Here is a 13,255-nt window from a genome sequence, read left to right on the forward strand (position 1 = left end):
GGGTCCCCAGTTCGATTCCCAGCCAGGTCAACATCTGCAAGGAGTTTGTATGTTCTCCCTGTGTCTGTGTGGGTTTTCCTCCGACACTCCGGTTTCCTCCCACATCCCAAAAACATACAGATAGGTTAATTGGCTTCCCAAAAATTGGCCCTAGACTACGATACATACACTACACAATACATAGACATGTGACTATGGTAGGGACTAGATTGTGAGCTCCTCCGAGGGACAGTTAGCAACAAGACTATATATACTTAGGGATGCTCATTCGGATTCCGCGGAAATGCAATTTCCGAAATTCCGATCGGAAATTGCATTTCCGCATCGGAATGCGGAAATCGGTAATGCAAGTGCGTTAGGCGGATTTCCGCCGGAAATCGCGGAAATTTCCGCCAGACTTTAACATTGTTTTTCTCAAAAACTGTAAGGTCTTTTTGAAAACTTTTTTTTGCATCTTGTTCAGAAGCTTCTGTTTAATAAACCCTGAACATTTGGTGTTTCTAGGACGTACGGGGGCTTTGCTATTAACCGTTAAAGTCGGCGGATTTTTACTGTAATGTAAATAGGCAGAAGCAGATTTTCTGCATTTTACATTTCAGTAAAAATCCGCCGACTTTAACGGTTAATAGCAAAGCCCCCGTACGTCCTAGAAACAGCAAATTTTCAGGGTTTATTAAACAGAAGCTTCTGAACAAGATGCAAAAAAAAAGTTTTCAAAAAGACCTTATAGTTTTTGAGAAAATCGATGTTAAAGTCGGGCGGAATTTCCGCGATTTCTGGCGGAAATTCCGCATTGGAATGCGGAAATTGGTAGCGGAAAGCGGAATCGGTATTTGGCAATGGCGGAATGCGGAATTACCGCGGAATCGGAAATTGGCATTTCCGACCATCCCATACTCTGTACAGCGCTGCGGAAGATGTCGGCGCTATATAAATACTAAATAATAATTATAATTGCGGGGGAAAATGTTACCACTTCCCTGCAAAAAAAGATCAAGCTTATTTATATAAATTTAAGATGGTTTCAGAGGTGGTTGCTACAGCTACTTTGGGTCATATTTTTTAGTATTTAAATCCACTTTAGGTGCACTTAGGGAACTGACTGGGTTAATCTATTTGTAAAGAAAAAAATCCCCAAGGTCCATTAGAAAAAAAAATTCCTAAAAAAAAGAAATGTCTGATCTGCACTGCGGGAAATGCAGTACGATATTTGTAAGATTGGAACAGTTGGCGAGACAGGGATGGTAACAGGGTAAACAATACAGAGAATCGTTAAAGTGTACCTGAGGCGACATGTGACATCATGAGGAGATAAACCTCTGTAGGTACAGTGAAAAACATTAATAACCAGGCCGTGTTACTTGCTTTATTTTGCTGCCTGAAAGAGTTAATTTCTAGGCATGGAAGTGACAGCTTCTGTCTTGTCATTAGCTTGTTGGGAATATAGTAAACATCACTGATAAGAAAATTACAGCCATTAAAGTTTTCCTGGCAGACTACAACATCTGAGAGCAGAGGGAGATACAATACATGAATTATTGAGCTTTGTCTAATGCTACGTACACACATGCGACAACGATCGTTCGTTAAGAACGACGAACGAACTTTTAATTGATGAAAGAACGACCTAAGTAAAGGTAGTTTTAAAATGTGTGTAACGATCTGATCGTTAGAACGAACGTTACATCACAGAAAGCAACTATTGCGCCTGCGCATAAAAATGAGAAGTTTCACGGAGAAATAGTGAAATGCGCATGTCAAGCCTAGTACGAACGATCGTTTCCAACGATGTACTACTTTTGCAAACGATCGTCGTTGGTTAAAATCCGCCGAGACAGAACTTTCTTTTGTAGCGATTTGGCTCGTTCGTCGTTTGCCTTAATAGTCGGTGGTTAGTTTTTTGTAACGATCGTCGTTGGTAAAGATCGGGGAACGATCGTTACAAACGACTATAGTCGCATGTGTGTACGCACCTCTACTCTGGGACACTTAATAGGCTGCCACTGATTAGAGACCGTCAAACATTTAACCTACTTTGTAAATGTTTAAATACAAAAAAAAAACCTGAGATACTTAAAGAGGAACTTTTGCGAAAATCTTAATATTTAAAACACGTACAAATAACAAGTGCGTTTCTTCCAGAGTAAAATGAGCCATAAATTACTTTTCTCCTATGTTGCTGTCACTTACAGTAAGTAGTAGAAATCTGACAATGCCGACAGGTTTTGGGCTAGTCCATCTCTCTATAGGGGATTCTCAGCATGGCCTTTATTCTTTATAAAGACACTCCCTGAAAAACAGTTATACAAAGATGTTGGCCAGCCTCCCTGCTCCCTGTACACTATTTTGGGCAGTTGGATGGGGCATCTGCCATTCACTAAGTGCATTTTAAAAATAAAGAAATCCCTGTGAACCCCCCATGAGGAGATGGGCTAGTCCAAAACTTGTCAGTTCTGTCAGATTTCTACTACCTACTGTAAGTGACAGCAACATAGGAGAAAAGTAATTTATGGCTCATTTTACTCTGGAAGAAACATACTTCTTAATTACATTTTTACATTTTAAGATTTTCGTGATCAGAGGTCGTTTAAAAAAGTCATTTTTAGGAGCGGGAGGATAAATATAATTTTTTAGCTCATCACTTTACTTTAATCCCCGGCTCACTTTAATTCTCCCACTGACTCCTTGAACTTTGGTTTGGAAATAAAATGATGAGAAAGTGAAACAATCAAAAAATAAAAAAATACTTACAGTTCGGTGAGGTTGGGGAGTCTGGCAAAGGCATAATTTTGAATTTCTTTCAGTGAATCACTTTGGTAGATGGATCTGCAGGGGGGTAACAAAAGGCAAGAAGGAGTTATGTTTCTGCATTCTTAACCAGACCAGCCCCTCCTACACTGCGCCCTTAGGCTGGAGCCTCTCTCGCCTCAGCTTCGGCCCCACCCTGCGCCCTCTCCTACACTGCGCCCTGAGGCTGGAGCCTTTCTCGCCTCTACCTCGGCCCTGCGCCCCCTCCTACACTGCGTCCTGAGGCTGGAGCCTCTCTTGCTGCTGCCTTGGCCCAGCCCTGCTCCGCCCCCTCCTGCACGGCGCCCTGAGGCTGGAGCCTCTCTTGCCTTGGCTTCGCCCTGCTCCACCCCCTCCTATACGGTGCCCTGAGGCTGGAGCCTCTCTCGCCTCAGCCTCGGCCCCGCCCTGCGCCCCCTCCTACACTGCGCCCTGAGGCTGGAGCCTCTCTCGCCTCAGCCTCGGCCCCGCCCTGCGCCCCCTCCTACACTGCGCCCTGAGGCTGGAGCCTCTCTTGCCTCTGCCTCGGCCCTGCATCCCCTCCTACACTGCGCCCTGAGGCTGGAGCCTCTCTCGCCTCTGCCTCGGCCCTGCGCCCTCTCCTACACTGCACCCTGAGGCTGGAGCCTCTCTTGCCTCTGCCTCGGCCCTGCATCCCCTCCTACACTGCGCCCTGAGGCTGGAGCCTCTCTCGCCTCTGCCTCGGCCCTGCGCCCTCTCCTACACTGCACCCTGAGGCTGGAGCCTCTCTTGCCTCTGCCTCGGCCCTGCATCCCCTCCTACACTGCGCCCTGAGGCTGGAGCCTCTCTCGCCTCTGCCTCGGCCCTGCATCCCCTCCTACACTGCGCCCTGAGGCTGGAGCCTCTCTCGCCTCTGCCTCGGCCCTGCATCCCCTCCTACACTGCGCCCTGAGGCTGGAGCCTCTCTCGCCTCTGCCTCGGCCCTGCATCCCCTCCTACACTGCGCCCTGAGGCTGGAGCCTCTCTCGCCTCTGCCTCAGCCCTGCATCCCCTCCTACACTGCGCCCTGAGGCTGGAGCCTCTCTCGCCTCTGCCTCGGCCCTGCGCCCCCTCCTACACTGCGTCCTGAGGCTGGAGCGTCTCTTGCTGCTGCCTTGGCCCTGCCCTGCTCCGCCCCCTCCTGCTCTGCGCCCTGAGGCTGGAGCCTCTCTTGCCTTGGCCTCGCCCTGCTCCACCCCCTCCTATACGGTGCCCTGAGGCTGGAGCCTCTCTCGCCTCTGCCTTGGCTTCGCCCTGCGCCCCCTCCTACACTGCGCCCTGAGGCTGGAGCCTATCTCGCCTCAGCCTCGGCCCCGCCCTGCGCCCCCTCCTACACTGCGCCCTGAGGCTGCAGCCTCTCTCGCCTCTGCCTTGGCTTAGCCTTGTGCCCCCTCCTATACTGTGCCCTGAGGCTGTAGCCTCTCCCACCTCTGCCTCGGCTCCACCCTGCGCCCTCTGCTACACTGCACCCTGAGGCTGGAGCCTCTCTCGCCTCTGCCGCGACCCAGCCCTGTGTGAATATGACTATTAAAGAGACACTACAATGACCTGCTGCATAGTACAATGCATTAGAATATTCAGGATAAACACTTTTCTGGTTTCCGTATCAGAAACACTTCCTGTAGCTATATATTGCTGTGTATTGGTATGTAGCCCTCCCAGCTAAGCCTAGGCTGATAAGCTATTCAGAATTCTTGCCACAGGAGTATTCTGGGAGAACGGGTATATTTTGTACTGGCTTTAGAACTCTCAATAACCAAGCATTACATAAAGACTGTCAGCAGTAAAGATGTTGCCATCTGTGATAAATCAGAGTGAGGGAAGGTTTAACAACAATGACTAAATCATTTATAAATGAATATGGTAAAAAATTAGCAATTGTATTCATTGCGTTATTTCCACTACAGGTCCTCTTTAACATTATTTATAATGTTTAGTTCTTCTATATGTTTTTCACTTTTGCATTCAGATCTTTGGTTGTAGCAGGCTTTCAATAATTATAGTTTGCACCTTTATAAGTTGAGTGGTAAGAACAGGGCCGGGTAGAGGCAGAGGCGAGAGAGGCTCCAATCTCAGGGCGCAGTGTAGGAGGGGGCAGAGCAGGGCGGGGCCGAGGCAGAGGCGAGAGAAGCTCCAGCCTCAGGGTGCAGTGTAGGAGGGGGCAGAGCAGGGTCGGCCCAAGGCAGAGACGAGAGACGCTCCAGTCTCAGGGTGCAGTGTAGGAGGGGAGCAGGGCGGGGCAGAGGTGAGAGAGGCTCCAGTTTCAGGGCGCAGTGAAGGAGGGGGCAGAGCAGGGCGGGGCCGAGGCAGAGACGAGAGAAGCTCCAGCCTCAGGGTGCAGTGTAGGAGGGGAGCGGGGCGGGACAGAGGCGAGAGAGGCTCCAGCCTCAGGGCGCAGTGTAGGAGGGGGCGAGGCAGAGGCGAGAGAGGCTCCAGCCTCAGGGCGCAGTGTAGGAGGGGGCGAGGCAGAGGCGAGAGAGGCTCCAGCCTCAGGGCGCACTGTAAGAAGGGGTGCAGGGCCGAGGCAGAGGCGAGAGAGGCTCCAGCCTCAGGGCGCAGTGTAGGAGGGGGCACATGACTGGGCCAAGGCAGAGGCAAGAGAGGGTCCAGCCTCAGGGTGCAGTATAGGAGGAGGCAGAGCAGGGCGGGGCCGAGGCAGAGGCGCAGTGTAGGAGGGGCTGGAGAAGGGCTGGACTGAGGCAGAGGCAAGAGAGGCTCCAGCCTCAGGGTGCAGTGTAGGAGGGGCTGACCACTACATGGTGTGTGGGTGTGTGTGTGGTTGGGGGGGGGGGGCTGTGCAGGCCAGGGTACCCCATTAAGGACTTTACCTCGGGGCCTGTGAAGCTGTTGTTACACCCCTGCTCTGAAGGGGGCTCGGTCGGGGGACTGATGTCACACCCCTTCCCACGAGGACGAAGGTTCAGTCTTGTAGTAATACGTTCCATATAGCTCATCTGCTATGTTTTTTAAATGTGACCTTTGCCAGCATTCCCTCTGCAGCTAGCAATGTTCTACCTTCATGGTGACATAAAAGGGTACAAGCTGTGCTGATTACCCAGCCGCCCTCTCCTCTGTGATAATAGTAATATGTCACAGTGAACACCACTGAACAGCATGCTTGACCTTTGTACCTCCGTGTTAAACACAAACAAGACAAGCTTTTAGTTACCGCTCGTGGCCTGGTTGTCATTCTAGTGAAAGGCCCTTTGTGGATTGTTTTGCTGGTGACACACAATTTTCTCAGCACAATAGGCCGAGCAGAGCCTGACTTTGGGGATTCGGAGCTAGAAGGATGAAATGAAGCTATCTGTCAAGCTAGAGTCACTCCACAAGCCTGACGCTGTCATATGTATTATTACCATAACAGGACCGTGATGTCCGAGAATATCAATTGCGGAATTCAGAGATGATTATCTGCCAGCGGCCGGACCGGCTAATGACCACAAATGTTGTATTCTAGCCGGGCTGACGGTTTCCGTGTCATAATTAGCTGAAACCAGAGACGCTATCTGAGTGTCACATTTTGCGTAATTGAGACCGGATGTGGAAATATCTGTATTAATAAAGGTCATCGAATAATGTGCTTCAACATGATGCTGTAATGCCCGCTACAGTGCAGACAAGTCATGAGGCTGCATAGTACACAGTTCATTATTCTGTAACCCTTCAATAGCCAATTTATTTAGAGGCTTGCAAGTGCCCCAGGCAAATTTATTTTAGCACTTTGCTAAGGGACACCTGTAGCTACCTATGACAGGCAAGGGAAATAAGGCATAAAAGACAGCTGGGACAGTTCGGTGGAGGTTTGTAGGATCATGGAGGGCGGAGTCCAGGGTGCCAGAACATCTGTGCCTATAGGCTCCTGTGATGAAAATCTGGGCCTGCATGCATGGAGGGCAGAGTCTAGGGTGCCAGGACATCTGTGCCTATAGGCTCCTGTGATGAAAATCCAGGCCTGCATGCATGGAGGGCGGAGTCTAGGGTGCCAGGACATCTGTGCCTATAAGCTCCTGTGATGAAAATCCAGGCCTGCATGCATGGAGGGCGGAGTCTAGGGTGCCAGGACATCTGTGCCTATAAGCTCCTGTGATGTAAATCCAGGCCTGCATGCATGGAGGGCGGAGTCTAGGGTGCCAGGACATCTGTGCCTATAGGCTCCTGTGATGTAAATCCAGGCCTGCATGCATGGAGGGCGGAGTCTAGGGCACCAGGACATCTGTGCCTATAGGCTTCTGTGATGTAAATCCAGGCCTGCATGCATGGAGGGCGGAGTCTAGGGTGCCAGGACATCTGTGCCTATAAGCTCCTGTGATGAAAATCCAGGCCTGCATGCATGGAGGGCGGAGTCTAGGGTGCCAGGACATCTGTGCCTATAAGCTCCTGTGATGTAAATCCAGGCCTGCATGCATGGAGGGCGGCGTCTAGGGTGCCAGGACATCTGTGCCTATAGGCTCCTGTGATGTAAATCCTGGCCTGCATGCATGGAGGGCGGAGTCTAGGGTGCCAGAACATCTGTGCCTATAGGCTTCTGTGATGAAAATCCGGGCCTGCATGCATGGAGGGCGGAGTCTAGGGTGCCAGGACATCTGTGCCTATAGGCTTCTGTGATGTAAATCCAGGCCTGCATGCATGGAGGGCGGAGTCTAGGGCACCAGGACATCTGTGCCTATAGGCTTCTGTGATGTAAATCCAGGCCTGCACGCATGGAGGGCGGAGTCTAGGGTGCCAGGACATCTGTGCCTATAAGCTCCTGTGATGAAAATCCAGGCCTGCATGCATGGAGGGCGGAGTCTAGGGTGCCAGGACATCTGTGCCTATAAGCTCCTGTGATGTAAATCCAGGCCTGCATGCATGGAGGGCGGAGTCTAGGGTGCCAGGACATCTGTGCCTATAGGCTCCTGTGATGTAAATCCTGGCCTGCATGCATGGAGGGCGGAGTCTAGGGTGCCAGAACATCTGTGCCTATAGGCTTCTGTGATGAAAATCCGGGCCTGCATGCATGGAGGGCGGAGTCTAGGGTGCCAGGACATCTGTGCCTATAGACTCCTGTAATGTAAATCCGGGCCTCCATGCATGGAAGGCGGAGTCTAGGGTGCCAGGACATCTGTGCCTATAGACTCCTGTGATGTAAATCCAGGCCTGCATGCATGGAGGGCGGAGTCTAGGGTGCCAGGACATCTGTGCCTATAGGCTTCTGTCATGTAAATCTGAGCCAGACGTGCATGGAGGGTGGAGTCTAGGGTGCCAGGACATCTGTGCCTATAGGCTCCTGTGATGTAAATCCGGGCCTGCATGTATGGAGGGCGGAGTCTAGGGTGCCAGGACATCTGTGCCTATAGGCTTCTGTGATGTAAATCCGGGCCTGCATGCATGGAGGGCGGAGTCTAGGGTGCCAGGACATCTGTGCCTATAGGCTCCTGTGATGTAAATCCAGGCCTGCATGCATGGAGGGCAGATTCTAGGGTGCCAGGACATCTGTGCCTATAGGCTCCTGTGATGTAATTCCGGGCCTGCATGCATGGAGGGCGGAGTCTAGGGTGCCAGGACATCTGTGCCTATAGGCTCCTGTGATGTAAATCCAGGCCTGCATGCATGGAGGGCAGAGTCTAGGGTGCCAGGACATCTGTGCCTATAGGCTCCTGTGATGTAATTCCGGGCCTGCATGCATGGAGGGCGGAGTCTAGGGTGCCAGGACATCTGTGCCTATAGGCTCCTGTGATGTAAATCCAGGCCTGCATGCATGGAGGGCGGAGTCTAGGGTGCCAGGACATCTGTGCCTATAGATAGACTCCTGTGATGTAAATCCAGGCCTGCATGCATGGAGGGTGGAGTCTAGGGTGCCAGGACATCTGTGCCTATAGGCTCCTGTGATGTAAATCCAGGCCTGCATGCATGGAGGGCGGAGTCTAGGGTGCCAGGACATCTGTGCCTATAGGCTCCTGTGATGTAAATCCGGGCCTGCATGCATGGAGGGCGGAGTCTAGGGTGCCAGGACATCTGTGCCTATAGGCTCCTGCGATGTTAATCCGGGCCTGCATGCATGGAGGGCGGAGTCTAGGGTGCCAGGACATCTGTGCCTATAGGCTCCTGTGATGTAAATCCTGGCCTGCATGCATGGAGGGCAGAGTCTAGGGTGCCAGGACATCTGTGTCTTTAGGCTCCTGGGATGTAAATCCAGGCCTGCATGCATGGGGGGCGGAGTCTAGGGTGCCAGGACATCTGTGCCTATAGGCTCCTGTGATGTAAATCCGGGCCTGCATGCATGGAGGGCGGAGTCTAGGGTGCCAGGACATCTGTGCCTATAGGCTCCTGTGATGTAAATCCAGGCCTGCATGCATGGAGGGCGAAGTCTAGGGTGCCAGGACATCTGTGCCTATAGGCTCCTGTGATGTAAATCCGGGCCTGCATGCATGGAGGGCGGAGTCTAGGGTGCCAGGACATCTGTGCCTATAGGCTCCTGTGATGTAAATCCGGGCCTGCATGCATGGAGGGCGGAGTCTAGGGTGCCAGGACATCTGTGCCTATAGGCTCCTGTGATGTAAATCCTGGCCTGCATGCATGGAGGGCAGAGTCTAGGGTGCCAGGACATCTGTGTCTTTAGGCTCCTGGGATGTAAATCCAGGCCTGCATGCGGAGTCTAGGGTGCCAGGACATCTGTGCCTATAGGCTCCTGTGATGTAAATCCGGGCCTGCATGCATGGAGGGCGGAGTCTAGGGTGCCAGGACATCTGTGCCTATAGGCTCCTGTGATGTAAATCCAGGCCTGCATGCATGGAGGGCGGAGTCTAGGGTGCCAGAACATCTGTGCCTATAGGCTCCTGTGATGTAAATCCAGGCCTGCATGCATGGAGGGCGGAGTCTAGGGTGCCAGAACATCTGTGCCTATAGGTTCCTGTGATGAAAATCTGGGCCTGCATGCATGGAGGGCGGAGTCTAGGGTGCCAGGACATCTGTGCCTATAGGCTCCTGTGATGAAAAGCTGGGCCTGCATGCATAGGGTCTTAAACGAGGTAGTTTTGATATCCTGGGCAAAAGATAAAATGAGTGATCAGCCCTAAAAAACTCAGTTGCAGGGACAGAAGGCTTTTCCATGGCATTTATATAGACATAACCTTTCTGTTTTCCAAAACATCTTTCAAAGTAGTAAGCCCAACCCGGGACCACCATCGAAAGGCCTGAGCATTTCATCCAGCCGAAAATCAGGGTCACCCAAAAACTCCCGGAGCTGAGAAGGAGTAGATTGCAGACCAGATTTATAGCGAACTCTCATCCACGTATTTAGTGCTTTCAGCGTTTCATGAAGAGTGGAGTTTTACTGGAGCCATCGATGTGCTGGGAATTGCTGCTACTGTTACTTCCAACAAAGGCTTTCCTACTTGAAATAAGTTATCGTAAGTTCATTCAATGTGTATTCCCTGCGTCATTCTACTTACTACACATAGAATAATTTATGGACTGACTTGTTTTGATTTCTGTGTATGTGGGGCTGACTTGGGATGTTACTGACATCTGGTGTAAATCTCATGGCAATACGGTATATAGACATGGATTCAGTTCTCTTCCCCGCTGTATGTAAGTGTGTGTGTATATCTGCAACCAACCTGTGTGTGCTGAGTTCAGATAAAGTGTTGCAATTATTAGTGTATGTTACATGTTATGCCTTTATTTTGAGGCTGTGTACACAAGTGGGTGGCTAACCTTACAGTTGCTGTCTCTGCAAATACTTAATGACGCCCTGTAGTGACATATAACAGAATGCAGTAAAGAGGCCCTGTAGTGACATATAGCAGAATGCAGTAAAGAGGCCCTGTAGTGACATATAGCAGAATGCAGTAAAAAGGTCCTGTAGTGACATATAGCAGAATGCAGTAAAGAGGCCCTGTAGTGACATATAGCAGAATGCAGTAAATAGGCACTGTAGTGACATATAACAGAATGCAGTAAAGAGGCCCTGTAATGACATATAACAGAATGCAGTAAAGAGGCCCTGTAGTGACATATAGCAGAATGCAGTAAAGAGGCACTGTAGTGACATATAGCAGAATGCAGTAAAGAGACACTGTAGTGACATATAACAGAATGCAGTAAAGAGGCCCTGTAATGACATATAACAGAATGCAGTAAAGAGGCACTGTAGTGACATATAGCAGAATGCACTAAAGAGGCCCTGTAGGGAAATATAGCAGAAATCAATAAAGAGGACCTGTAGTGACATATAGTAAAATGCAGTAAAGAGGCCCTGTAGTGACACATACCAGAATGTAGTAAAGAGGCCCTGTAGTGACATAGCAGAATGCAGTAAAGAGGCCCTGTAGTGATATATAGCAGAATGCACTAAAGAGGCCCTGTAGTGAAATATAGCAGCAAGCACTAAAGAGGCCCTGTAGTGACATATAGCAGAATGCAGTAAAGAGGCCCTGTAGTGACATATAGCAGAATGCACTAAACAGGCCCTGTAGTGAAATATAGCAGAAAGCACTAAAGAGGCCCTGTAGTGACTTAAGAGGCCCAGTAGTGACCTATTATTATTATTATTCTTTCTTATTTATATAACGTCAACATCTTCCGTAGCGCTGTACATAGAACAAACAAATAATGGGGAACAAATATACATAAAAAATACAAGACACTGTACAGTCATGACATTGAATAGAATAAATATAGATACATACATAGTTGATGTGTAGTTGGTACATGTACATATGTTAAAATAACAGCAGTATGAGAAACACTAGGAGGAGGTCCCTGCCCTTGCGGGCTCACAATCTAGAGGGTAGTGGGGAGGAAACAAAAGGGAAGGAAACACAAGGATTAGTGGGTGTCGTAAATTATTCAGGGTGCCCACTTTTATGGTAATTTCCTAGCATTAGAAACACTTCCTATATCTATATATTGCCGTAAATTGAATGTAGCCCCCCCCCCCCCCCCCCCCCCAGTGACGTATAGCCTAGGCTGATTAGCTATGTGGAATTCTCCCCCAGAGTATTCTGGGAGACTGGGTATATTTTGTACTGGCTTTGGAATCCTCAGAAACAAACATTCTGCAGAGATCATCTACCAGCAGTAAAGATGTCACACCCTGTGATATATTTCAGAATGTAAATCAGGATGAGGAAAGACTGCCTAAATAATTTATAGATTAATACTGTAAAAAAAAAACAAGTGATTTTATTCATTATGTAATTTTTACTACAGGTCCTCTTGAACCATACACAATTTATTGGTGAATGCTTTATCAGGTTTTATTGGGCTTGATGCACATAACTGCGGTGATACTGCCCCGTGCACGGAATTCGCACGGCAATAATATCCTTCCTTCTGGCAACAAGTACCGCGAGTTACGCTATTAGCACGTCACATGAATTCGAGTAGCGAGGCCATTGCTATGGTAACGCACGTTACCCTAGTAACAGTTGCGCTACTTGAGTACCGTGTAATAGCGCAACTCACAGTACACACTGTCGGTAGTAACTGAGATATTGCTGCAGTTCTGTACATCAAGTCCATTATGTATTATGGGGGATGATTCGCAAATGTTCTTTATTTTTCACCTTAACTGTAAGGAGTGCTAATGCAGGAGATAAAGAAATAAGGAGAGATAATTCATGAGATAGATAAGGAGAGCTAAACCATGAGTTATGTCAGATAAGGGGGGCTAAATCATGAGTTAAGTCAGTTAAGGAAAGCTAAATTGTAAGTTAAATTAGATAAGGAGCGCTAAACAATGAGTTATATCAAATAAGGAGAGCTAAACAATGAATTCAGTCAGTTAAGGAGAGCTAAATTGTGAGTTAAGTCAGTTAAGGAGAGATGCATTGGGAGTTAATAATTAAGGTGAAATAATTTAACAGAAAAGCTTTGTAAATCAGGCCTATTGTGTTGATGGCTAAAATATACTTTTGTTTTTAAACATGGACAGAATAAACCTGTACATGTTTTTAGATTCAGTATACATTTTTCCTCCTTTCAATGATACGCTTTATCTAATTATGTATCAGTATCCTATCACAAAACAATCTGTATTTCTTTTGTCATTCACCCTAATGCTTTCTAGTCTCACCATGATCTACCATAATAGCACCTGGCACATTGTTCCTCCTGTCTTACTTCCTCCTCATCACACATTAATGAGAACATGAAGTGAAAAAAAACCAATGACATGATTGTAGCTATAGTCCTAATCTTCAATCGGACGTTCGCAGCATTCTGCAGTGTTATTTTGCACCGCACATCACAGCAAAGTGCATTTGACAAATCTTTTCTAAATAAACATTTCCTTTGAAAAATGCTGCAATTATATATTTGCCTCTATTCACTTTCTCTCCAAAGTTTTCTCCCTGGGTGGTATTTTCACACCTTATCAGTAAAATGCCTTTAAAAGAGACACTGAAGCGAAAAAAAAATTATGATATAATGAATTGGATGCGCAGTACGGATAATTACTAGAATATTAGAAGCAAAGAAAACA

The 13,255-nt window shown here is 48.6% G+C and overlaps 1 protein-coding gene across 2 annotated transcripts in view; it reads right to left on the reverse strand.

Annotated features, from left to right (window-relative positions):
- Positions 1–13,255, reverse strand: part of LHCGR (luteinizing hormone/choriogonadotropin receptor) — a 143,488-nt gene that overhangs the window by 80,250 nt on the left and 49,983 nt on the right. For both annotated transcript variants that reach the window (XM_068233069.1, XM_068233068.1), the window contains exon 3: positions 2,752–2,826. In XM_068233069.1, the coding sequence (XP_068089170.1) occupies positions 2,752–2,826 (75 nt within the window). The remainder of the gene's footprint in view (positions 1–2,751; positions 2,827–13,255) is intronic.

The sequence above is a fragment of the Hyperolius riggenbachi genome, chromosome 4 (genome assembly GCF_040937935.1).
Source record: "Hyperolius riggenbachi isolate aHypRig1 chromosome 4, aHypRig1.pri, whole genome shotgun sequence".
Lineage (NCBI taxonomy): Eukaryota > Metazoa > Chordata > Amphibia > Anura > Hyperoliidae > Hyperolius > Hyperolius riggenbachi.